This window comes from Neopelma chrysocephalum, unplaced genomic scaffold, assembly GCF_003984885.1.
Source record: "Neopelma chrysocephalum unplaced genomic scaffold, ASM398488v2 Primary Assembly neopelma1_209, whole genome shotgun sequence".
Lineage (NCBI taxonomy): Eukaryota > Metazoa > Chordata > Aves > Passeriformes > Pipridae > Neopelma > Neopelma chrysocephalum.
The window spans coordinates 1,414,152-1,440,518 of record NW_020897871.1 but is presented as its reverse complement, the minus strand read 5'-3'; the positions used below and the strand labels follow the sequence as shown (position 1 = coordinate 1,440,518).

The 26,367-nt window shown below is 38.2% G+C and overlaps 1 protein-coding gene across 2 annotated transcripts in view; it reads left to right on the top strand.

Moving 5' to 3' along the window:
* The window catches only part of ATG7 (autophagy related 7), a 107,399-nt gene that overhangs the window by 15,334 nt on the left and 65,698 nt on the right, over positions 1–26,367 (top strand). For both annotated transcript variants that reach the window (XM_027703117.1, XM_027703118.1), the window contains 6 exons: positions 1,134–1,292; positions 6,406–6,600; positions 8,783–8,986; positions 9,240–9,355; positions 10,037–10,112; positions 13,334–13,414. In XM_027703117.1, coding sequence (XP_027558918.1) covers positions 1,134–1,292; positions 6,406–6,600; positions 8,783–8,986; positions 9,240–9,355; positions 10,037–10,112; positions 13,334–13,414 — 831 coding nt within the window. The remainder of the gene's footprint in view (positions 1–1,133; positions 1,293–6,405; positions 6,601–8,782; positions 8,987–9,239; positions 9,356–10,036; positions 10,113–13,333; positions 13,415–26,367) is intronic.

Genomic DNA, 26,367 nt, shown 5'->3' with positions numbered 1-26,367 from the left:
TCAGCTGGAAGGCAGGAGGGCTCTGCAGAAGGACCTGGACAGACTGGAGAGTTGGGCTGATTCCAGCGGGATGAGGTTCAACCAGGCCAAGTGCCAGGTCCTGGACTTCGGCCACAACAACCCTTGGCAGCCCCACGGGCTGGGGACAGAGTGGCTGGAGAGCATCCAGGCAGAAAGGGAACTGGGAGTTTGGATCAACAGGAAGCTGAACATGAGCCAGAGTGTGCCCAGGTGGCCAAGAAGGCCAATGGATCCTGGCCTGGATCAGGAACAGTGTGGCAGCAGGAGCAGGGAAGTGATTCTTCCCCTGGACTCAGCGTTGGTAAGGCCACACCTCGAGTGCTGTGTCCAGCTCTGGGCCCCTCAGTTCAGGAAGGACATGGAGGTGCTGGAGCAGGTCCAGAGAAGAGCAGCGAGGCTGGAGAAGGGAGTGGAGCACAAGTGCTGTGAGGAGAGGCTGAGGGAGCTGGGGTTATTTAACCTGGAGAAGAGGAGGCTCAGGGGAGACCTCCTCACTCTCTACAACTCCCTGCCAGGAGGTTGTAGCCAGGTGGGGGTCGGGCTCTTCTCCCAGGAACCAGCAGTAGGACAAGACGGCACAGTCTAAAGCTGTGCCAGGGGAGGTTTAGGTCAGATGTTGGGAAAAAATTTTTTACGGAGAGAGTAATCAGATACTGGAATGGGCTGCCCAGGGAGGTGGTGGAGTCACTGTCCCTGTTGGTTTTTAAGATGAGACTGGATGTGGCACTTAGTGCCATGGTCTGGGAACCACGGCAGGGTTGGGTCAAGGGTTGGACTTGATGATCTCGGAGGTCTTTTCCAACCTGGTTGATTCTATGATTCTATGATCAAATTCACAGTGAAGCACTTAAAGTAACTAACTAAGCTGATAATTACTTTCAGGGATGTTCACCACATCCCGCTGAATTCAGTAGGGTTTTGAGGGATTATTGTTAAATGATATATTTGGACAGACTATATTTTCCGTTCTTTGATTTCTGTGCAATACAAGGTTCAAAAGCTTTCGTAGCTTAATCTTTCTAGAAAAAAATGGACAATGTGTCTGGCATTACTCAAAAGTATTTATCTAAGGCTATTGTACTTGCCATTATTTGAACTCCTTTCTCATTTAGGGCTGGGGAGTCAGGAAGATCACATTTGTGGACAATGCAAAGATCTCCTACTCCAACCCTGTGCGGCAGCCACTGTATGAGTTTGAGGACTGTCTGAGTGGGGGGAAGCCTAAGGCACTTGCAGCAGCAGACCGGCTCCTGAAAATCTTCCCAGGAGTGGTAAGATCAGTATATTTTGCAATATGTTGATACGTTGCTTGGAGGAAAACCAGGAACTTTAAATTGCTATTCCACGTGCTAGTAATGAAACATTATTATGAGTGAGGAAAAATGCTACACAGGTGATATGTTGGTTACTGACAAACCTCCAAGCATTTTACTTCAGAGACTCCATACCTGTTAAACTTTATTGAGACGAATATTTGTAATAATGAAATATAAATCAGCACCATCTGAATTATCTTGTAGCTCATTGATGGTGAGGTAAAATGTATTTCTGTCTGGTATATCCTAAGGAACTTTCTGCTCCTAAATGTGAGATTAGACATATTAATTGTCCATTTGTGGGAGCAGGTCTTGAAACTGTAATAAGTGTATCATTGAGATTTTCTATTATGTTTTACACTTAAAATTTGCAGTCTTATTTAATTGATTTTGTACATGAGAAGAAAATAAGTTAAATATTAACTTCCAGAAAAGTAGTTGGCCTATAATTTCAGAACAGACACACTGTCAGCATCCTCTATCATGAACAAAAGATTTTTAGACTAGTTTGGCATGTGATGAAAGTCACTCAGCTGTTGATAAAACAGTGTTTGTTTTGGAATTGAGACTGTCTTAGAATAGGTAGCTATAGTTACCAGAGCTCAGCTGGCAAACAGCATCTCAGTGTAGTAAGAACAGTCACTATGCAATTCTGTATTTAAAATGCTACTGTGTTACTAGTCTTAATAATGTTAGGAGTTATGAAGAGAGAAGTACAGCTTATGTCATTGGTGTTCAGCGTTGTGAACAACTTTACGTATCATTTCTAAACATTTTTAGGTTCATTTAGTTTCAGCCAAGGAGTGCCCTGTGCTTTTATTCTTCTCTCTGTGTTGACCCTATTATTATCCTACTATTATCATTTATGAAGTCAGAATTGCTACTAAGTAGTAATTCAATGAATATTTGAGTATCAAACAATGATCCCCAGTATGAAAAATTCTGAACATTTCACTTTCAGAACTTTTGGTAAGTAAACCAGAAGAAACCCTCTGAAAGTTCCAAGAGCTTTATTTAAGCTTGCTGCACTATAGTGTTGCTGTTACTTGGTGATACTCATTTAATTATAGAAATATTAAATATCAAGTACAGAAGAGAAAGCATCTGTGCAGTGTCACACAGAGCACCAACAGGATGCCCTCTAGGGCATATGTCACATGATTTCTCACTTTTTATACTTGAGAACTCAAAAACAGGAATATTAAGAAAGAATGAGTAGTTTAATTAGAGGAAATAAAAGCTGTTTGTGGAATCCTGACTGGTACAGTTATGAGTTTTCTTGTTAGAAATAACCAAGAAAGCAAAAGACCAGACTGTACTGTGGAATCGTGAGATTGCAATGAGGCTTGGGAAAAATAAAAAGGAAAAAAAAGTTAAAAGTAACCTGGAGAAGAGCTTCTAGTAATAAAGGGGAGCCAATAACAATGCTTTAGTGAGCCTATATTGATGATGTATATACATATATATTTGCTATACACAGGGAAAAAACCAATTTTCCTGTTTGGTAATAGCATATACAATGTGCAACCTGTGCTGTATGTAAGGAATCGCCTCAAATATTCTGCACCTCCCACTGTTTTTGTAGCACAGTATCCCCATTAGTGTTATACATTCCCTGTGTTTTCCTCATGCCATAGATGTGTCAGATCTGATCAGCCTTCAGTGGGACTCACACCTGGTTTCATAGCTTTTTGGCACAAATGAGGAGAAAGCAATTGCACAGTTCCTGTGTACCCACATGATAGAATATTTCTAATATATTTTTTTGTCAGTCTCATTCCTGCAGTAGAATTCATGGCGAAGAGGTATCCTGTTTGCCAATCTGTAAATAAACAGAGAAACTACATGCCAGCACCAACAAGAATTAACAGGACTTCCCAGTAAAACCTCTGGTTCAAACAGTTCATATCGTGCTGGCAGCATGTGAGTCGTGAGGTTCAAGAGACAGGCCAAGCACATGGACTAACAATAAGTCTTTAATTAGTCAGGGTAAAATCTTGGTGCCTTGGAATGGTTTGGACAGTGAAGCTGCTGTAGCTGGAGATGTTTGTAGTCCGGTGACTGTGCTGGGCTTCTCCACATGGAGCTACATCTGTTCCTGCAGACTGTGCTTTGCTTCTTACCAAAGTCCAGATTTATCAGTATAAATGTCTTTGAATAAAAAGATTAGTTGTCCTGGATTTTGAGCCTTCTCGTTTCTCTCATGCTGAAGGAGTAGCCAAAGCTTTCTCTTGCTGTTTTGAAACCCACATGGTCCTTTCCGAGGGAATCCAATCAGCAATGCTGGTTCTGAAGGCATTTCTGAAAACTTGGGTTTATGTTTGCAGTCTAATTTACTTTCTTTGATTCAATTTTGAGTAATATTTTGCATGTAAAATGCAGTTTCTCCTGGTTGACTTTGAAATGCTTGACTGCTCTCTGTGAATTCTGCTTTATTTTTTAATTTTACGTCCTTTCTAGTTGGAAGAATAACCACCTCATCATTGCAGATGAAACAAGAAGGAATGCTTTGGCAAGGAGTTTGATTTGTTTCATTTCTCTTCTAAGACTATCATTAGCTGTAGCTTAGAGTTTTATTGTAGAAAAGAAGAGAGGCCTTGGAAATAGCAGCATTTATGGATTCACAGCTTTTCTTAACAAGTAGGTAATGCACAGAGTCATTCATGTAGCTGTTCTGTGGAATTTAACTTTCTTACCTCTCTTATATAGTCATTTCCTGAGCTATTCAGGCATGGAACTCCAGTGTATTTAGCATCTTATCATCCTTTATTCTGTACTGCCTGAGGGGGCCACTTTATGTAGGTGCTTCTCATAGAACAATTTAATGATGCCAGCACCCCATTTCTTAATGTTGTATGTACCTACACACTTCTGTTGAGGTTTAATGTATTGAACACAGTTATATTCTAAGTGATCTGAGCCATGGTTTAACCAAAAATGCAGAAAGTTAATAGCAATGAGAATAAAAATGAGAGAGAATGTTATGGTAGCACCACAGATTGCAATATTTTTCCTGTTGCCTTTAAAAAGAAATGCAAAAAAACCAAAAGCACTAGAGCCTTTAGCACAGCTTTGGTCAGCTGTCAGTGAAAGTGTTGAAAAGTACATTATCTTTTATGGTTTAGCACATGTCAACATACTTCTAAAAAAAAGGAGTTCTGTGTGATTCTATGACTTTATGGGATGGTAACTTGTTTTGGATAATTTGGAGTAATTTAAAAACTTTTTTTAGCATGAAGGTCTTAAAATCTAAGCTTTTTTGTGAGCATTCAAGCAAAATTCTTTTCATCACATAGAGACTCCTGAGATTTTGGAATTCTGTGGAATGAGCAAGATCTGTCTTTGGGGATATATGCGTATTTATTCTTCCTTAAAATAATATTCACGTGCCATCCCAAGCTACTCTTTGAGCTCTTTTTGCGAGCATTTTGCTGCAAAAGTGAGCCTCAGCCACTTTTGCTAGTGACTAGTGACTATTTTCAAGGGACAGTTGAAACTACTGAAGCTGCTATGCTTGTCTGTATTCCTACAGCTACAGTCACAGGATGTTTCTTTTCCGAATTCTGCTAAGATTTTTGTATTTTACAAACCTGGTTACCATATTTCTATGCAAGTGGTGTTCAACTTATTTGTTTACTTGTGTTAATTTATTGAACAAAAATCAACCTCCTAAGTCACCAGCAGTGTCAGTTATGCTTATGTAATAAATCAGCACTTGTGTGAGGTAGAACCTCCTTCAGTAATTACTCAATGTTGTGCTGGTGATACAGAGCTGTTCTCACTGGGAAACAGCTCCCTGTTGGTAGCGTGCTGGGTCACCGTGGGCTCTGCTTTCCTACCCTTGGAGGTGGCAGTGAGGGAAAAAGGGAAAAAAAAGGTATATCTTTTGGTGTGGTTAATACAGATATTACTGAATTAATTTCCCCAAGCTGCTATATGTGCCTTGTTCTTTTTATCATCCTCAGGCATATTTATGATGTTTAGAATGTACATTCACCCTTCTGGTTATTTGCCTCACCTGGATTTATGAGTTGTGCTTGTAGTCGGTCTATACAAAAGCACATTCCACCAATGTGCTGGAAGTTGCATGCAATTTTATCTTTGGTTCATCCAGCTTTTAAATTTCGTCTTTTAAACTGTTATTTGCTTAGGGTCCAGTGACAGGCAGGGAGGCTTTGGCAAAGCTTATGCTTTAACATATATGAAGATCCATTCTTCTCTTACAGCAGATGGCTGACAGATTGTGTGAACGTATTTCCAAATTAGAGTTAATTGTTTGCATTGTATATGCATTGGGTATGTGCTTATTTGGCTCAGTATCTTCTGCTTAGTATGCCTTGCCCAAGTAGGGGGTTGGAAGAGGAACATGTTTCTGCAACAGGAATATGCTCTTTTCAGCATCTGCACAGTACAAGTCTCCAGACAGCCAAGCTCTAGAGTAACAAGTCTCAGAAGTGCTTTTCTTCTATATCAACTTCACATATGGCTGGTTGAATTACAGTAAAATCGTTCGAGACTAAGGAATTTAAAACAAAGAGCAGAATGTGTGATACTTCACGTGCCTTACTGTAACTAAGTCAGTATTCCATATCAGAAATATGAACTGCATCCTGTGAACGTCATGTATGAAGTGACTGCGAAGAGAATCTAAAACAAAGATTTTATACATGTTTAACAGCTGGATCATAATCACATGTAAATGTGATTGCTTGCCTTTGTAGTGAGGATGTTTGTAACTTCTGGGATTAAGAGCAATTCGAATACCTTCTTGTAGTGATTTGCTAGGCCTAAAAAGACCTTCTGAGACACATAAAGAGGGTTGGTCTGCACTCGTGACCCAAATTAATGTGTTTGCACTGAGCTGCTCTGTTCTGGATAAATACAGCAGCTGAGACTCAGAAACTTTAGCACTGCACTGTCACACAGAGAGATGTCAAGAAGAAAGTTGCCATTCTACCAAAGAGTAATTGAATTTGTACTCTACAGTTTTGTATTGAATTTTATACTAATTCTGTTCAGTCACAAGGTTATCTTTTTAAGCTGTTGTTTTCTGTCTGCCTCCATCTAGAGCTCAGAAGGTTATAACATGAGCATCCCTATGCCAGGCCACCCAGTGAATTTTTCTGAGGTAACAATGGCACAGGCTCGGAAGGATGTGGCTAAACTTGAAGAGCTTATTGATACTCATGATGTTGTTTTCCTACTAATGGACACTAGAGAGAGTCGATGGCTTCCTGCTGTCATTGCAGCCAGTAAGAGGAAGGTATTGTACCATTTCTTTTCTTTCATTCTTTCCTTAATTTAAATAGATTTCTGATCCTGAACAAATCTTGTATGTCTTTGTAGCTCAAATGAACTTCCCTTTGCCAGTAGAAAGATCAGTGTGTCTCTTTAGCGCAGACTTCACTGAACTTTAACTTCAGGTGTGAGTGGGTGTAACTTGATAATCAATTCCTCCTTAATCCTCCTGTCCTCTCTGCAATTTGCACCTGTGGTCTTTCAGCAATCTTTTAGCTGTTTAAAAAAGCTCAGAAATGGCATAAAGAGTGAGTTTGCAAAGCTGGGTATTGAACTGGAAAGCGCCAGCCTACTCTTCCATATGTATGGTGGTTGGTAATTGTAAGAAATATATGCAGTTTTATGTGCATATGCATATTTTACATGCAGCCTGTCTGGTTCAGTCAGGATAGGGTTGTTTTAATGGTCTCCAAAACCTCCCCCCACATTTGCTTAGCTAACAGTGCCCCACCACGTTTGCCTTGCAGCATTCAAATCATATTCTGATGACAAATTTTAAAATTTCTTTGTGACACTTCTCTGTTATTCAGTGGCATAGTGTGTCTGCATCACAGTTAGTTGATTTGATAAGATCACTTTGATATGAGGAGATGGAATTCCCTGTCACTGAATAAGCACAGCAGTGAAATCTCAAGGTGTCCAAACTGAAATGCTCAGTACTTTGTGCTGACACGCATTTAATGAGAGCTCTGTTTCAAATGCAATTTTGTATGATGACTGCAGATCTGAAGTACTGCTGCAGTTTGGTCCCCAAGGTCTCAAAAAAGGCACATGGAACATGAAGAACATAGTGAGTGAGAATGTGTGTAAAGTGCATAAAAACAGGTACATAGGTAGAAGAAAGAGTTGGTTTTCCCATGTAGTCATCCTTTGATATTCCTGCAGTCCTCTCCCCAAAACAAGCATCTTAGATCCCTCAGGTGTTAAATCCTCATGTTAAACCTTTGTTCCTCTTGAGCACTGGAACTTGTAAAATTTTGCGCTTTTTTTTTTTTAATGTATGCCAAGAGACACTTTTCCATTGTCTCTTAATCCAAACCAGATGATTCTGGTTTTTTTTTTTATTAAGGGTCAATCAGTTAGATTGAAATAGTTGCGATCCGGTAAACTGAAAAGAGAGAAACAGCTTATTGCAGTGGGAAGTGTCTGGCAATGTTATTAATTTCTGGTAATACCAGCCGTGCCATGTTACTGATATTTTGAAGGTGGAATACCATATTCAGGCTTTACAGGTAGATGTAATGAGAAGATACAGTCTTTTAATTGCTGTAGACCTGGCTGTGCTGCCACAGATTCAACAGCATGGTTCTACTTTAGAACTGAGGGGAGAATAAACTACTACGAAAGAGACTATCCAGAAATTATTTGAAATACTGAGAATGATGATGCAACTCACAAGCTTGCTAGTTAGGATGGCTCATTCTTCATAGCTTCCCCTCAGAGTCCCTCTTTTAAATAATTCCTGCGTATAAGAATGTAAAATTACAAACTGCTGCATTAGAATTTCTTTCAAAAGTATCTGCATGTGAAGCAGTGTAGAATTTTCCTTTAGATTTTATTGGCTACAGTCATTATTTTATTGATGTTATGCTTATAACATACAGAGCTCCAGATTACCCTAACACTTGCCACAAACCAGAGAGAAAAGGGAAAATAATGACAGTGTAACTGTACCATAGCTGCTTGTGCTCCCCATGTGACTAAGCATATGCATATGAAGACCATAAGTAATCATTAATTGCTTTCCTTACTGAGCAGAAGGTTTTTTTGGATAACAGATGGTGTTTCACTGCTTGAAGTTCCTGTTACTTCTTTGTCAGCAAGCATGCATAGGTTTGTGTAGCGGCTAGATGGAGTCATATCAGATTTCCCTGAAAGACACTGAAAAAGGCAAAGGTTTATGCCTTTCTGAAACAGACTTTTATTTAGGTTTTGTTTCTTAGACGCGCTCGATAACTGGAATTCTGCACCTTTCAGAAACTTTGTTGTTTATTACAAGGATGGTAGATATGCAGTTAATGGGTAGGTCATCTATCTACAGCATGTGGGGGTTTTTGACATTTACAGTAAATAAAGCCTTGAGGCCTTTTTTTCTCCTCCCCTTTTGGCTCACTTAAAATCTCTTGTTCTCTCTTTATTGTTCACAGTTGGTCATCAATGCTGCCTTGGGATTTGACACTTTTGTTGTTATGAGACACGGCCTAAAGAAACCAAAACAGCAAGAATCTGGTGATTCGTGTTTCAGCAATGCTTCTGGTCCTTCTGATCTTTTGGGATCGTCACTCTTTTCAAATATCCCTGGCTATAAACTGGGCTGCTACTTCTGCAATGATGTTGTGGCACCAGGGGATGTGAGTAGAACTTTATGCAAATGGTGATTATATATTTCTTCTGTTGTGACTTGAATTTTTTATTTCCTTTACATGAAGTTTCATGAAGGGATTTGTTTTATGTTGATGTACACGGGATTAAGAAATGGCTCATCTTTTACTTGGAAGATCAAAGAAATTAATTGCACAGAACTAAGGTTGTTTTGTGTAGCAGGACAGATAGTTACTTTTGAGTTACTTTTTTTCTTTCCTTTAGAATTGTCTATCTTTGTAGTCCACCAGGGATCGGACACTGGACCAGCAGTGCACAGTCAGTCGCCCTGGATTAGCCATGGTAGCTGGAGCCCTTGCAGTGGAATTAATGGTTTCTGTTTTACAGCATCCAGAAGGGTGAGTCATTTCTGCACTGGTATTATCTGAGAAATAAGACAAATTCAATAAAATGTTTTGAGAAGAAGGAAGTACACACCAAGTAGGACAATTCTGTAAGCTGTAATGTTGTCTGTAGATTAATGTAATGTATAGGTCACATCTACTGTATTAGTGTAATTTAACAGTGTCTGAGAGAACTGATTCATCAAATCTTGAGTTCTTCTTTTTATTTTCTCTCTGAGTTTAACAGTAGAAAAGTATTGAGAAGAAAATATTGCTGTTAGTGGATCTTGGCATTCCCTTGTTGGACAGTGTTTGAATGTAATGAACAGCTGTTGTAACTATCTGTGTCACATGAAGGGCTTCAAGATAAGCCACATATTGCAAACCTTAATTAAAATTAAGTGGGTTTAATACAGAAATTATTCTGAAATCCTGCAACTTGAAATTGAGGCTTTTTTTTCTGTCTAAAATCTGTGAAAGAAAAAGTGACTTAGGAGTTGGCCATGAGCATGTTACAAGTCTCAGACTGATTTATATCCCCATGGTGTATCTTAGTTACTCTGAAACAGACTTTCCAGATAGGTTCCTTTCCAGATTCTAAACCGTAAGCTGTAACAAAACGCCTCGAAGCTCACTGGAAATTTTGACTCTGAGTGTGCTGTCTTGTTCTAATTTTCCTTCTTGGATTTTTGGCAGCGGATATGCTGTGGCCAGCAGTAGTGATGATAGAATGAATGAGCCCCCTACTTCTCTTGGACTTGTTCCTCATCAGGTAAATAATTTGTGAATAAATGCTTTTGTTTAAGACCTGGGAACTGATAAAAGGCAAATGTCACAGATTTTGTCTCCTTAACAAAAACATGCAATATGCTGATTCCATTCCTCAAAGGACTGACTCTCCATGTTTGTTTAAAAAAAACATATATGAATAATATTAATCCATCACTCAGGCCAAGGTAGTTGTGTTCCTGGCATTGTGTCTGTCCTCCTTGTGGATGCACAGATCCTGCTACCTACGTAGCAAGAATTTCTTTGGACTAGGCAGTTTGTGAATGAGGCAACCTCTGACTTTCCTGTTCCCCATCAGAGCTGACAGTATGATAATTTCAAAGTGACTTTTGTTCCCTTTTTAAATCTCTTCAGAGTATGAAAAAACTTCAAATCCAACCAACTCATAATTATTATAGTTCTCCAAAATATTAATGTATTTTTGGTACAATACAGCACTTTTTTCTTTTACTCAACCCAAACTCTAGTTACAAATGTGCTAAGGATAAAGTTTTTCAAATTGCTGGATAGACTTGTTCTTATTTCTTATATTATACAGTCCTTCAAAAAACTGTCTCCTGATTTTATCCACAGTCATATCCTCTTTGATATTATCATTGGGAACTAGAATTATTCTCTGCCTCTTTCCTTATGTTGCTATCTGAATGACTGTTTGTACGCTTCCATTGTATAAATAAACCATTTATTTGTTTCTGAGCAGTGTTTTTAGATTCTGTCGTATTTTGCGGGTTTTTTACACTAAGAATGAATCGTGATTCAGAAAAACATAAAGCTACTAGTATGTTGTCTTTGCAGCATCCAAGTATCAGGGGGTCTGGGCTGTATAAAATCTGTCTGATTTTGTTTATAATTTTATGTAATGACCAGTGTGCACACTTGGGTCATTTCATGCAATGGGGTGCCCTAGGTTCTCCCTGGGTTCTCTCTCTCCAGTAAGTCTGGAGTCTCTTCAGTTCTTTCTCAGGAGTCCCCTGAAGTTTTTCCCCTTTTTACTGTGGACACTCAGCTGTGGGACTGGTTAGGAATATCCAGTTCTTGATTGACTGGTTCAGGTACCCTCAGTACGAGGCTTTTGTCCATGCTGGCAGTTTTGATCTGTCCTTCTGGAAGGGTCTCAACAATTTCCAGCTTTGGCACTAATTGATAAGTTTGTTGCTTTCCCAGTGTTACTTTATTATAACTTAGTTATTCCCATATCCTATAGTGCTGTCTGTAGTTCCAATGCTAATGCTGTTGTCAGTCAAGTCCAGCCCACAAGAGCTGCTGAGGGAGATATTTTGACCTATTATGTCTCAGTAGGAAGCAGAATCCAAATCTAAGTCTTGTTCATTTGCTGATCCTGGTACTGATTTATCATTGGAGAAGTTTTTGCTTTCTTAGTTGACAAACTAATGTCTGTAATTATCGGGATTAATTTTCTGTTATTATCTGAATGTTTCCTGTGATCATATGGAATGGTAACATGAAAGACATTTTACTCTTGCTAGAGCAGTTTGTTTGGGAAAATAACTTCAGTAATTTTGACAGTTGAATCTTTGAGTCTTATACAGTGATTTTGTTCTCAAATAGTGAATATGCTCCAGACCTCTGAAAAACACATCTGCAATTTGAACTTTCTCTTACCACCTAAAAAGGGGTAGTGAAGAAGTAATTTACTTTCCCCCAACAAAAAGCAAGAAATATTACATAATGTAGTTAATATTTTTTAGAATATTTCCTAGTGAACTATAGAAATTTCACTGTTTCTAGTGGAAAAATAATGATTTCTCAGTTCATGTGTTTCTGACTGATGAGAATATCAACTGTCCAGTCAGTGCTTTCTGATTTGGTTTATATCCCTGTATGATTTTACTTGTGTTCTATCTCTGTTTTGCTTTCAGATATGATCCGTGTCAAATATAGATTTTTAACTGGAAAACTATTCATAGAATTATGACTTCTGTCAATCCTGTACCTGTTTTCACATTTACATTTAGTGACTGTTATGAATGTCTTCTCTTTTAGACATGCTAACACAAATACAGCTTCAGTTGGTATTAAATGAAAAGATAATATTTTTTTCAAAGAATGTGAAATCTAATCCTTTTACAAACTGCTGGTTTCTCTTAGCAGTCAGCCATCTAATCAACTGGGGAAGTGCAATATTTTCTCCAGGGGTCTATAATTAACTGTTAGTTTTTGGGGAGGTGTTTTATGTTGGTCTTTGTTCACTTGGTGAGCCCAATACTGTGGAAAAAGGGGGATAGTAATTAATGCAGCAGTCTTCTTTTTAAGAAGGTATTGCTTGAAGGATAAAAAGCGTTGCACACTCATGGACTCTGGGACTGTCATAAATGAACTGGATTTATTTCCAGGAAGTGACTTGGAGTTTCTTGGATATCAGAAGTACAGAACAGTGCGGTACCAGAAAGGCTTGATTGTGTTGTTTTCTTTTTATCTTTCTTTGTGTAAAAAATGGCTGTATTTTTGTGTTTTGATACCATGTATGGCTTGGCGTTTCTGCAAAAATACCTTTGTATTAATACTAGTTATAGTATTTAATAGTTTAAATTTGCTGTTGGCTTCCCAGGTCTCTGCCATTCCAGCTCCATTAAATGTGTGGAGTGTATGTTGGATGGGTTTCCATAATAGACTTCAAAATTAAGGCATTATTATTTGTATTACAGAGTTACTAAAGTTCTGTTCTTCGTGACATCTCTTCATTGTAATAGACCTATAAAAGCACAGAATAAAAAGGACGATCAATACTCCAAAGAGTTCATAGTCTGAATATTCAAACATGCTGCAAAGTGTTTGGTCTGGAATTTTAAATTTGCCTATTAGTACTATCATATTAACATCATGGTTTAGGAATGCACAGCAGCTGGATTTTCAGACTATATGTTAGAAATGGACGATAAAAGTATGTTTAACTGGTTATACGATGACTTTTTATTTTTGATCAAAATTTTGCACTCAGAAAAGGCAAACTGCAGGTGGTGCTGTGCCTTTATTTCTGGCTAAATAGTGTTGCATTTAGATAATTGTACCTTTATTTGCATATAGAAAAACAGTAATATGTGTTAGTATGAATTTACTACAGGTGTTACTGAGGGTGACTGTGTTAGAATGTTATATACCCTAGTTATAGATTGTGTATCTCCAGTTCATGTTGAATTCTGGAAGGGTTTTAAAACAGTATTGTAATTTTCTTTCCTCTTCTAGATCCGAGGATTTTTATCAAGATTTGATAATGTTCTTCCAGTCAGCCTGGCATTTGATAAGTGCACAGCCTGCTCAGCCAAGGTAAGTCTAAGTGTGTCCGTGCTTTATTTATATGTCTTGCTCTGGGTCAGTCTTGGAATACTGAGGACTGCTTTATGTTTGACATTTTTTCTGTCTTCCTTAGGAATTGGAATCGCTTCAGCTTGCTTCAACTAAAGTTCTTGTGCCCTCATACCCTCCTTTTTTTGCTGTTTTCCAAGTTTCTTTGACATCACCTATTAGCATGCTGTCTCCATGTAAATGTTCTAGTCAGCTGAAGAATCCAAGAAGAGAGTGGATTCTGAAACATTTCTGAAAGGTTTTTCACATAAATACTGTCAATATCTTTTAGTTTTGTGGGAAGGAATAAGATTAATATTGTTTAAGAAATTCTTTCTGATGTCTGATAAATACAACTTTTTAGCTTTCTGGAACTTAAGCAACTTTGTGTATTTGTAAAGATATTAAATTTCTGTTTTGTGATACAAAACAGACATATAAAGAACAATTGAGAAAAAAAATTGCTTCTTAATTGAAGAGACTGTTCATTTTGGTGCTGGTGTTGACAGTCCTGAGTCAGCTCACAGTTTACAGCTGTTTCTTGGCTCTGTGCTGTGTCCTGCCAGAACAGTGGGGCAGCTCTTGAATTGTCTTCCTGTACTGTGGCCTGGAAAAGTTTTCTCTCACAAGTTTTCTATGGCCATGTAGTGCAACTTCAAGAAGTTTTGAGTGGGATATCTTGATAGGAAGTTTCAGAGGTTTTGACTCGTGGTTTGGACTGCTTGGGAGTGCCATTGATTTGGTTCCCTTTTGTGCACCTTGAGACTGACTGCAAGAAGTTCTTTCTGTTCTTTTCACTGCACTTGCCCTTCTTTCAAACAGCCATCAAAAACTCCTGGGGCACTGTCATTTTTTTGAGAACTTGCACAATATCTTATTCTACAGTATTCCTTTTATTCCTCTGGTCTACCTGGGTTCATTTGACAAGTTTTGAAGGACGCTTAATGTGCATTTCTCCTCAAAAGTTGAAGCACTAAACTTGCACATTTCTAAAAATAACAGCAATTTTGTCTACCCTTTTGAATGGCTGAAAGCTCAGCAGTAGCTAAAATTTGATGGTGGAGCCTGAGGAGTTAAACTGTTAGAATAAGCTTATTTCTTTTTTTTTCTTATTATTTTTTTTAGCTCCAATCCAAGACATACCGATACATAAAAACAATAAAAATGTACACCTATATAGATAAATGCAGGTATCAATTTTTTGTTAGCAAATAATTTCCTCTCGGAGGTCATTTAAAGAGAGCCCAGTTTTACATAAACAGACTCGACGATTTAATAAAAACTGACTTGGATTTTAGCAGCTGTTCTATTCCCAGAGAGATCACTTTTCATGTGGTTTGGGTATTAAATTACTTCTGTGCTGAAAAGGTTGCTTCATTGGCGCACGTATTTTCTTACAGTAGAAACACAGGCTTTGTTTACTTTTCTAACTTTCTATTTATTAGCACAAGAATATGTCACCCTGCATTATGTGGAAATCTGATGCTAATACTTTGAAATGACAAATCCAATTACAATTTAATTTTAGTCTATATGTTGGTTTGTTGTATGGGGGTGTTTTCTTGTTTTTTTTTTAATAAAGTAATTTAGCATAATTTTATCCTGCTCTATGTCAGATTTACTGTAGATTCAGACTTTTAGCACAGAAGTGGCTTCGCTGATATCATTGAATTTGCTGGCACCATATTAATTTTCTTCTTTCTTACGTCTCTCTCTTGAGCTCTTGCCACTCTGTAACTCTTAAAACATAAAACTAATAAATTAGGAATTTTTTAAAAATTCCAATACATTCTTAAACCATCCAGTGTAGCTGGATGACTTAGGAGAAGCCGCTAATGATCTGCAAGTCCTTTTTGGTTTGACTCACAGTCATTACTTCATCTCTCTGGTTTTGAAGCTGAGGAGACCAGACGTCCAATAGCCAGCTATTCCATATCCAGAATTGTCCTAAACAGGCTGCATGCCAGAGAAGCTTCCCACAGGCAGTTGTTCAGGAATTTTGGGGTGGTCGCAGCAGGAAACCATTCTATTTTTATTCTGGGCCAAATTTTCCTTGTATGATTTCCCCTGCTGTCTTATTCTGGTTCTGCAGAAGTGTGTGCTGGAATGTCAGATGTCCCTCATCGAAGCTAAGGGCACTGCTCTGCCAGTGGAGGTCTGAGGAGCAGGGAAAGCTCTTCTGGTGCCAAACTTGTTCTGTCACTGAAAAGGGAGAGCCCCAAGTTCTTTAGTATGGGTATTTACTTGTAACAGCTGCTTTACTTACAGAATGTGAGTATTGAGCTTATTACTGTGCTAATTAAGCTGTCTGTTTATCCTTAAGGGAGCAAAATCAGGGTATTTGCTCATAATATTATGGTGAGAAGCATTGGAATTCTTTGCGCTCCTGATCCTGTGCTACTAGACCCTTGCAGACAACTGGCTAAAACCTTGACACATGAATGTTAAAATATGTATTTTAATGCAAAACTGCCAGTGTTTATATTTTAATGAGGGTAATGAACATTTTCATGTTATTGCTCCCCTTGTTGTGCATCGTGGAACAAACAAGGAGGCCTTGTAGAGTCAGAGTTTAACGTCATTAAGGAAAATTGCTACCAACTAACTTGGATACACAGATGCCTCTTCTGTTTTTACATATATCTCACATTTCCTCCTGAGATAGGATTTATCATCCATGTGCTGGAAAGCTGGCTTGTTTTCCTTAAAGATATTTTCTCCTTCCCCTACTACAATCATTGTCATGTAATTATTTCCACCACGAAATTTTAAAAAATCACTGTAAGTATGTCTACTAATATTCAAGTTCTTTCTCAACTCTCCATTCAGTGTGCTGAAAACTTGAGCTGCTGATGTAGTTTTTTAACCACTGAGTAATCTCACTGACTTAGCATTAAATGTTTTTCAGTTTCATTGTATGTCAGGAAGGGACAGACACTGGCATCAGTGATGGTATTCTAGGCATTATGTTACAATTTCTGCTTTCAGTCAAGATATTCCCCTACACTTGCAAATGTTTTCCCCTTTTAACATCCCAAGAATACATTAAACACTTTTGCTGTGACATTTACTAAGTGCCTGGGTTGCGTAAGTTGCTTCTGAGTGTTTCAGTTTTGAAATCTATCATCATGTAGACTTAACAATGCTTTCATTGTTCTCATTTACTGACTGCTGTGCATGCATTTTTACTTTAAACTGTTCTGATCAGTTATGACAGTAACCTGCAATATTCAACTTACTGGTGTTTTTCAGTTGACATAATTTTAATTTTGATTCCAGCAAGTCCCTTCATATTTGCCCCAGCTGCACTGAGAAAAACATTCCTGTTTGCTTTCTCCCGGTAGTAGCATATTGTACAATCTGTCAGTGAAACTCTTGAATCATTTTATATTCTACACTTCTCAATTCAAGTATTGTGCTGATGTTAGAGATGTAAAAATCTTGGGGGGAAAAAAGCCTTGGTCTTTCCTGTACTAAAAAAAGCCAACTCCTACAGAGCTTGCAGAAATGATGAAGGAAATGAAGAGAAAAGTTTGTCCTTCAGGAATTAATGTTTCGAAAATTTAAAAGAATGTTTTAAAAGAGCTGTTTCTAGAGCTGTGCTGTAACACTGAGTCTGCGTAACCAAGTCCATTTATAACTTTCCTTATTTCCTGAATTTACATATGTTAACATTTGGCTCGTCCATTTACAGTGCAGCCTCTGTAATATTGGGTAGATTTCATTCAGACTTGAATAATGTGTCATAGGTACACCTAGGCATATTTTCAACATACTGAGTTAAATCTAGTACTTTTCTTACTTTTAAGCTGGCATAGAAATTTGCTTTATGGTAAGTGAGTTACAGAAATTTATCACTTTTGCTTTTGCTCTTTGAAAAATGTCATTTTAACTGGGGAAAGCAGGAGGTGGGATTATCTTGCCCATAACTTTTGAAATATCAGACAGCCCTTACCTCTCTGGGAATAAATTTTAAATTAAGTGAGAGTATTGAAATAATTTATCTTTTCAAAATTAGTCACGGTGAGGATGTTTTACTGCTCACTGCCTGAAAGGTGTGCATTCTTCAAAATACTGCCTGGTCTTACTATATTTATAAAATATAGTAAATATAAATAAATATAATAAAATTTTTACAATAAAGTCAACAAAATATAATGTAGAGTATCCCAAGTAAAAGGATACTTACAGAATGAAGCTGTGATGTGGACTAAGAATGCCGCATCACATGCTAAGAAATTCTGACCTTGGTAATGTGACCATTATGGTGGAGTTTTGTTCCCTTAGAGAGCAGCAAATGTGATAAAGAACCTCAGAAATCTTAAAAGTTACATTGCCCTGTTTTGTGAACAGAGAAGAGGGTGTGGAGGCTGTACAGTCAGGAGAGATGATCACTGAAAAATGGAACATGTATGCATATATATGTATATAATGGAACAATAACAACACTGAATCTAATAGGGTAGGAGAGAGCTCATTATCTCTGTCCTGTATCTGAGAAAAAATACATGGTTTTAATGAAGTATGTGTAGGTGAGTGGGGAAGTTACTCCTTGCTTAGTCCATTGTGATGATTGGGAACGTTGTGGCTAATCCTACATGAAGACAGAGTGCTGAATAAACTCCCTTGCACAGAACAGCTCCTTGTGAAAGGAAGGGACATAGGGAAGGATAGAACACATTTATGTCAAATCTTAAATCATGCCCTTTACCAAAATTCAGCAAGCAGGAGACTGCCATGTGTTGGCATTGCTGTGGCTGGATTGTGAGTCAGAAATGGTGGATGTTTTGCACCAGCTATTCAGAGGTGGTGGATGCAGGTTGGTCGATGTTTAATAGACAACATAAGTTGTTGACACCAAACAGCCCCCCAATGTCAACAGAAGAGAGAATTTTTAAAAATGAAGCAAAACTTCATATTACGCTTTATATTAAGGTACTGAAGAGAAATAAGGTTATTTAAAAACTAAGGCAGCTCACAAGGATAGTTTAAAACTTTAACCAATGCTGCTGCTGGCAGCATTTACTTGTGCTCTTCTGCCCCACCAGACATGATGATGTTGGACGTCTTTAACGAACAATTGTTCCCAACCATTCCATTGTTTCTTTGTTTTAACTTCTAACATAGCTGTGAAATGGCTTCTTAATCGATTTACTGTTATGTTTTCTTCAATTAAGATAAATCTATTAAGTATAAAAGAATTCAGGAGACTTTTTTTTTCTCTTTTTGACTACATTCTTATTCTCTGTTGTAATTTAGTTGGAGTTATAGTGGGGACTAATTTCTTGCTGTTGTTACTTACTATTTCTTTTAAGGAGAAGAAATTGTGCTTCTCCACAGGAAATTGATAGGACATTATTCCATTTCAGATTCTCTTGTTAGTGTATTGATCTGTATTAATTGACATTGTTTATACAAAGTGAAAGATCAGTTTGTGTCTTGTCATACTAAACCACCCACCAAAATACTTTCACATGGGTGAGGATCTGTTTTGTGTTCGGGGCTCTGAGAGGAGGACGCGTTTCATAACTTCTGACTTCAGGAGAGGTAGACCTTTCCGAAGGTAGCAGCTGGATATGCAGTGTCCAAGTGCTTGTTTTGAGTGTGGGTGTTTGCAACTGTCTTTAAATGTTGAAAACTGAAGGTTTGTGTCTTTCATACTTAGCTGAGCAAAACCAGTTTTTATTATCCAGCCCCCAATCCAAAGATAACTGTATTTATTGTCTCCAATCCACTTGTCTTCATCAGGTAAGACTTCTCTGCATGGCAAATGCAACCATTACAATCTTAGGGAGTGTAAGTACAACTTGGCATAGAAAATGGGTTTAAATAACAGAGTAAACCACATTCCTTCCCAGATCATTCTGGTTTGGGGTCTTGCCTTCACAACACAAGGGAGTGGATAGAGTGCAGGTTTACTGCGAAGTGTTTTAGGAACCATTCTTCAGTACTGTGTTCTTTGCAGTGGAAGTTCTGAACTCTGCTGATTAAATAATTAAGGAGGTTTCTTGAAAGGGAAAGACAAAGAGGAAGGGAGAAAAAAAGAACAGAGAACATAAAACTCTGAAATTTGTGTTATTCTCTCTTCCTTTTGCTCTAGAAAATAAGCAGTTCTGTTGTTATTACTTCTGGTTTTGGAGTAGTAAAGTTGCTAGATGAAGAATTCCTTGCTAGTAAATAGGTAACACGTTTTTGCCCTTCAGAGAAATAAACAAATTATTTTGTTGCTCTATATTTCTTTTATTTGGTCAATTTGTTGTTTCCTGATGTTTCAGTGAAACAGCGTGTCTATTCATGCTGATGTGGCAATGTACCATGTTAGATAGTAGAATCAAAGTTATGTTGCAGAGAGTCCCAGAGTTCAGTCCAAGAAGCAGCTGGTGTGATTGGTCCAAGACATTGACTCATTTGCTTGTTTCCAAGTTAAATAGCATTAAAAGTAGTAAAAATATGTTCCAGTAATTGTTCAGTGACCTTAAATGGATGTAAGATATTATTCTAAACAGTCCTGAGTGGGAAAGAGAATGGTTTATGAAGTCCATTTTAAACAGAAGTCTGTATTATCTGAACTAAAAGAAAAAAAAAGGAATTGATTGAAGTCTTTAAGTGAAAATACTTATATAGTTTCTGAACCATGAATAAAATTAATTTTACAACTGTTAAGTTTAACTTACTTTAAAATGCTGCTTTTTAGGGGGAAGAAGAAACCTGTCACTCTTAAAAGCAGTGGATTCATATTTCTGACAGGTTGTATTTCTGTTGCATTAAAATTAAATTCTGTAGGTCTTAGAGGATTGGGTTTTTTCTTGTTTTTTTTTCCTGATATTTATTGTTCCTTCAATTCAATTACATTTTAACTACAATTAGTACAAAGTAAAGGACTATCAGTCTGGAAAAAGACAGCATCATTGCAGTTTTCTAGTATTGACATGTTCAATACCTAACTGTGCCTAGAATACCATTTGTAATAATTTATTCTGATGGCAACTACGTACCATCTTGTCAGATCTCTGTAAAGCTGTTACAGAATTCATTTTCTGTCAGTAAAACAAAACTGAACTAAAACACTTTGACTTAAAATATCTAATGCCTCCTATTCCCTTATTTATTGTTCTGTTATTCCAAGGGTTCAATGCATATTCATAGACACAGTACACTTTTATATTTTTAATTATTATAATTGTTTCTTTTATGGTTTTCTGCGTTCTTCTCATTACAATCTTTGACAGGAGTGGTCTACATCGATGCCTGTTTTCTTTAGTTAAACTTAAATCATCAGCCTTGCTTTACTGGAAAGCAGTTGTTTTGTTTAGAAAAACCCATGTAGGCATTGTTGAACAGTTAAATTTGACTTTTATTCAATTTTTCCACATTGCTGCAGGTCGCCCATATCCATGTCTCTGCAGAATTGCTTCTGTTTTCTTTGAAATTGGAAAAGAGTGGAGGAAATTTAATTTAAAAAGATGATAAAACAGTTCAAATTTATGAAATCCAGTAAATACAGTTTTGAAGAAAATGCTGCTGTTCCTCCCGTGTGATTTTGCATAGATATTGTACACATCCCGATAATGAAATCCTCTGCTCTGAAATAGTCTACAAAATCTGGATTTTTAAGCCTAGATCTGAAACTACTGAGCAGCTGCAGTTTCTGTTTGAGGCAGTGATAGTTTTGGGTGCTTAGTGTCTGACAGACCATGCCTTATTGTTGAAGTGCTGATGGCCAGGGAGAGCTGGATGGAATAAATAACTTTATGTGCAGTACCCAGTCCTGGCTTTTGGCTTGCTTAAATCAACCCTTCAGAGATGGACTACTCCTGTCTTTGTATAATCAGATTGTACAGGCAGCCAAAGCAGCCTTCAGCATCAGGCCGTTGCTTTTCTGTGAGAAGAATCATTTTCTTAGATGTTGGGGGAGTGCCCTTGCTTCACTCCCAGCGTTAGGGAATCTCTGCTGCTTCTGGACTGTTCCTTCAAGGCAAACCCCAGGATTGTGCTGTGGATGTCTGTCCCCATGTATGGGACGTATTATCCAGCCCTAAATTGTCAATGCCCTCGGATGGGACCGGGGAAAGAGAAGGGCCTTTTGAGTTGTTGTACAATAGATGGTGACTAATGCCAGAATGAACTGGAGCCAAACATGTTGTAACTGCTGATGAGCTAATCAGCATAAATTCTGGACAGGAAGCAGAATGGGGATAAATAAAGTTGTTAATATCCATCCGGTGTAAAACATGGAGTGAGCAGGAAATGGCAATTAGGTGACTTAAAGATATACCAGTGTGTTAAAAGAGGTCAGGACAGATGATCTAATGGTATTGGCTACTAGAAAACTCTTTTGTTCCTCTTTCTTCATCTCTAGAATGGAGATGTTTATTTTCTTATGCTCTCTATTCCTTTCTCCTCTTACCTTTCTATTTACTAATGCTTTCAGGCAGGGAGTGCCTTAAACTTGTATGCTGTGCAGTAGAGTCCTTGTATTGACTGGAATCTGCAAATGCTGTTATGTTTAATTGGTGAGAAAGATTTTAGAAAGGAAAGAGTAGCTAAAATAAAAATCTTGTAGTTTTGTCTGTATTATTACTCTATCAATTCATATCAGGAAAAATGATTACTTTTGTATAAAGCCCATCGAGATCATTTCAGAAAAGCTCGGAATGCATGCAGCTCCCAAGAACTAAATATTGGCAAGACCAACATATCTTAAAGTTCTAAGAACTCTACTTTTCCTCCTTTTTCCTTTTTTTCTTTTTTCAGGAGAAACTGAAAAGTTCTAAGCAGAAAAAAAATCTTGTTGAGACCTTTCAGGGCCAGTTCTTCAGTAAGTTAGTACTCCATTTTCTGTCCATTGTCATTCAAAATTGCTGTAGGAAATAGCAACAGACAAAACACATTTGTCTGAATACATTCCTACTCTAAATTGAAGCAGCAATCTGTTCCTTAAATGATTTTTCAGCACATTGTACTCAGATTAGGTAAGGTTTTAGACTGATTTGCTCTCATTTTTAATACTGATTATGGGAAGGTAAGGAGAGAATTGTGTATGCAGAGGGTGTTTTAATTATTTGGACATGAGCCAAAAATTATGCGATTTTTGCCTTGTAACTTATAACTGTCCTATGTTGTCATGGTTTGAAAGCCCCAAAATCCAATTCCCTAGTTCTAGCCCTCCTCCCACATCTCAACCCAGTGTGAGATGGGTTTTCCAGACACCACACGAGACTCAAAATGGGGGGAAGGGAATATATTACAAGACACTGTACAAATAAATATTATAATACATCATATACAATCTTAACTATCTCTACTATGACAAAACAGTATTTACAATGGATCAAATCTCTTCTCCCTTCCAAATAAAAGTCCAGGAGGGAAGAAGGAAAAGATCCTTTCCTCTCTCTGAGCAGCAAGTCTTTCTAGGGCAGCAGTGTCTCTTTCTCTCTTCCATGCAGCAGCGGTAGCTGGATCTTTGCCAATGCACACGAGGGGAGTCCAAGCCCCTCGGCCCTTCGTCTCCAAACGAGGGTCTTCTCTTCCGTGGGCTGTGTTTCCCAGGACAAAGGGCGCGTCACCACGTCATATCGCAAAGCACAGGGGTCTTCACAACGGTCCTCATCTTCAGGGGATTCAAGCCCCTTGCAGAGCTTTCCGTGCTCTGCCTCAAAACTGCCAGCTTGGCAGCAGCAGGGGGGAAACCCTCCTCTGCATTCCATCGGCTGTCCCCACCCAGCTCCAGGATGCCTTGAGCTTCTCAGCTCTTCTCTTTGCAGTGCTGTAGCACTCTAAGACTCTTCTCAAGCAAGAGTCCATCTCCCTCCTCCTAGGAGGGGTCTCAAAGGGAGTTTGGGGGATTGGTTCAGTTCTTACCCAAAACTCTCTCTCCAGACAACTCTGTGTCTCTCTGCGTAGCTGCGTGCTTGTTTGCTGCTTCTTCGGTTCGTATCTGTTGGCTCTCTGCCACCTTCCCTCGGTCAGTGCTGTTCTTGCTGCCGCTTCTGCTGCTCACGGTGGAGAAACATCCCCCAGCTCATAGCTACAGGTACTTAGCCCAGCCTTACACTGTTCCAAGTCCCTGTAGCCCCCAGCCGGGGGCTGGGAAGGGCCAGAGCCCCCAAGGGGCTCCTGCCCCTTCCTCCTCGTGGCTCTACAACATGGCCACTTCTCTCCAACAACAACTACAACTACTTTCTTTTCCGGTCCAAGTGTGGTATGATTATATTTTGCAGAAGTGCTCATTGGTTCAAACCTCAAGGGTCACCACCCCCTGGGGGTTTACCATTTTATAACTTCAGGGGGAAAACTGTTTTCCCCCACCACATATGTTTCCAGAGGAGCCTCATTCAGTGTGTGCCTGGAGTGCAGCGTTTTTCAAAACTTTTTTCTGTGATCTTGTTCTTAAAACTTCATGTTTGAATACACTTGGAGTATTATCTAAAGGTGAAAGTGTTTTAAGAATTAATTCTGTGCTCATGTAACATTATCAGACTTTTTTGTTCCAATATCATGAACTGAAAAATCATTATCTGATCTTCACAAAAGTGCAGTTCTGTTGCATTCTTTTTCGGAGATGTATTACAGCATCACCTTATTAGACTTTTTTTTACAACTTCTTAGTATCAAATGGCAGTAAAAATTGAGAACTTCATGAAATGGCAAGAGTCTAGGAGATGAGGGTTTTTTAACGAAACCAGAATTATGGGTCTCATGATAAAATTTTGAACATTAGCAGTGCTGTGTAACTGCCTGGGCCCAAGGTCCTGATGGCTCAACTTATTATCTTCTCATTTAAGAGGATTCTTCACAGCATTGTCGTCTTTCACTAAACTTACTGTTTTAATAGCAGATACATTGAACTTTGAAGAGGGGACCTGACAAAACTTTTACATCTGTCTTATTTTCCAAGTAGCTGTTGAAACTGAAATGTCTCTTTTTTCAAGCTACGCAGTAGTTTTCTATTCACTCTGCTTTGCCTGTGATAACCAGATAGTTAACATATATGTAGACATGTCAAATTTCTAAATAGAACATTGAATATTGTGATTTTCCTGACTCTGAAATGTTCAGTGAAGTATCTGCCCCCTTTGAAAGAGGCAGGACAGGGAGTGAAGTGTGCTGTCTTCCTTGAAGAAAGTGTTTAAAGCCAGGAAGAGTGTAAAACACAGCACCCCTCATTTTGGAGGTGGGACACTCATAGATCTTTCTTAGTGTAAACAATCGATCTCATTTTAATAATAATTATTTTATTTTTCCTGAAAAGTAAACAACGCTGTTTCAAGCTCTGCAGATGCAAAATGCCTAGGAAAGAAAAAAGCCAAACCAAATGTAAATACTGGTGAAAAGTTTTAAATTTCTGTGACGGAAATAAGGCATAAACCATGAGCCAGTTTTGCATCAGTAGCCAGGTTCTTTGGGTTAGGAGCTTATTTTTTGTGTATTTACTTAACCAGATATTAACTTGTATGCTATAAAGCAGTGCTGGAGCCCGATTCTCTTTCTAGATGTCTTTCTACCCAGCGACTGAACCTTCTTTGTGCAGAATATTGTTAAAAAGAATATAACACAAAGGTTGCACATCTGTTTCCCATTTCAAAACAAGTTCTTTTACTCTAGGTCTGTATTTCTTTCCTCCTGCCATGAGATTTGGTTTTTTTTCCTTCAGTAAACAGACGAGTATAAAAAGATTGCTCATGAAATGGGTTACTGGGTATTGTTTACACGGGAGACTTTGGCGATACATTAACTTGGCCCTGTTGTGATAATGTGCATCCACAGCTTCGTTTGTTCCTCTAAAATATGGATTCTCCTGTAGCTGCTCTGAAATGGAGGACATGGTACTTTCCAGTTCTCCTCCTAAACTCTGACAAATGACCTACAAGTGAGAAAAAAGATAAGAATGCCCTAATAAATCTTTATTGCTCCAGCTTTCCAGGCCTGGTGCAAGAATTATACCCTTCTGGTTCTTTTTGTTGTTGCTGTTTTGCAGTTTTTTCTGCTTGAGAAGATCAATTGCTGCATAGTGACATATGACTGGGTAGGGACACTTTTATTCCCAGGAAAAGTTCATGCAGGATTTTTCACATCTGCAACTAAATAGTTTGAGATGAATAGTAATAAAAATTAGAACATCTCTCAAGTATTTTCCTTCCATAAAGCTGTTATTCAGAATGATCACATTGGTTCCAAGTGTAGTGTCAGCAGCAAGGAGAATTGTTCAGAAGTGCAAAAGCAAGCTCATGCCAACTTATTAAATCTGGAAACATTTTTTAGGATTATTTTGTGTCTGTTTGTTATCTTGACTGGCATTATTCCTGATGATCCACAGAGTGTCCCTATGTGGTCTCCTGGCATAGGAATCTGAATTTTATTTTTCCTAATTCTTTTTTCTTTCTGAGGTCTGTTCAGTGGCTACTGAACAAATATATGCCATGTTACATTTATCAGAGAACAGCTGCTACTGAATTTGTGTAGTAAAGGTTAGATGTGAGCATGTTAAATGTGTTTATCCTTTTTGTGGCATTGTAAAGTTTTGATCGTCTAAACTGGGAAATAAAATCCCCGAGGGTGACAAAATGTTCTTTGAGTCGCTGCATATATATTCAAAGGATTTCATATGTCTTCTTTATTGGTACCACCACTGCTCAGGCAGCAGAGTGCTGCTGCCAGGTCCTTCTTTGGCTCCCTGGTATGAAGTTTGTTGGGCCATGTGACTGGGATTTCAGATTTAAAAGTAGTTAACAGATACTTCTACTCAGCAGGCTGCTCCCATTATAAAAAGCAAGCAATTATAATCAGCAAGTACATTTTTCAGTAAAGCTTTTCAGGTTTCTCTGGTTGCTAGTAGAAGAAAAAATATTCTTTTTCTTTCATACTTTAAGTGTTTAAGATACTGTGGCTATACTCAGATTTGTTACCCAAACCTAAGTTTGCCATTGTAGCAC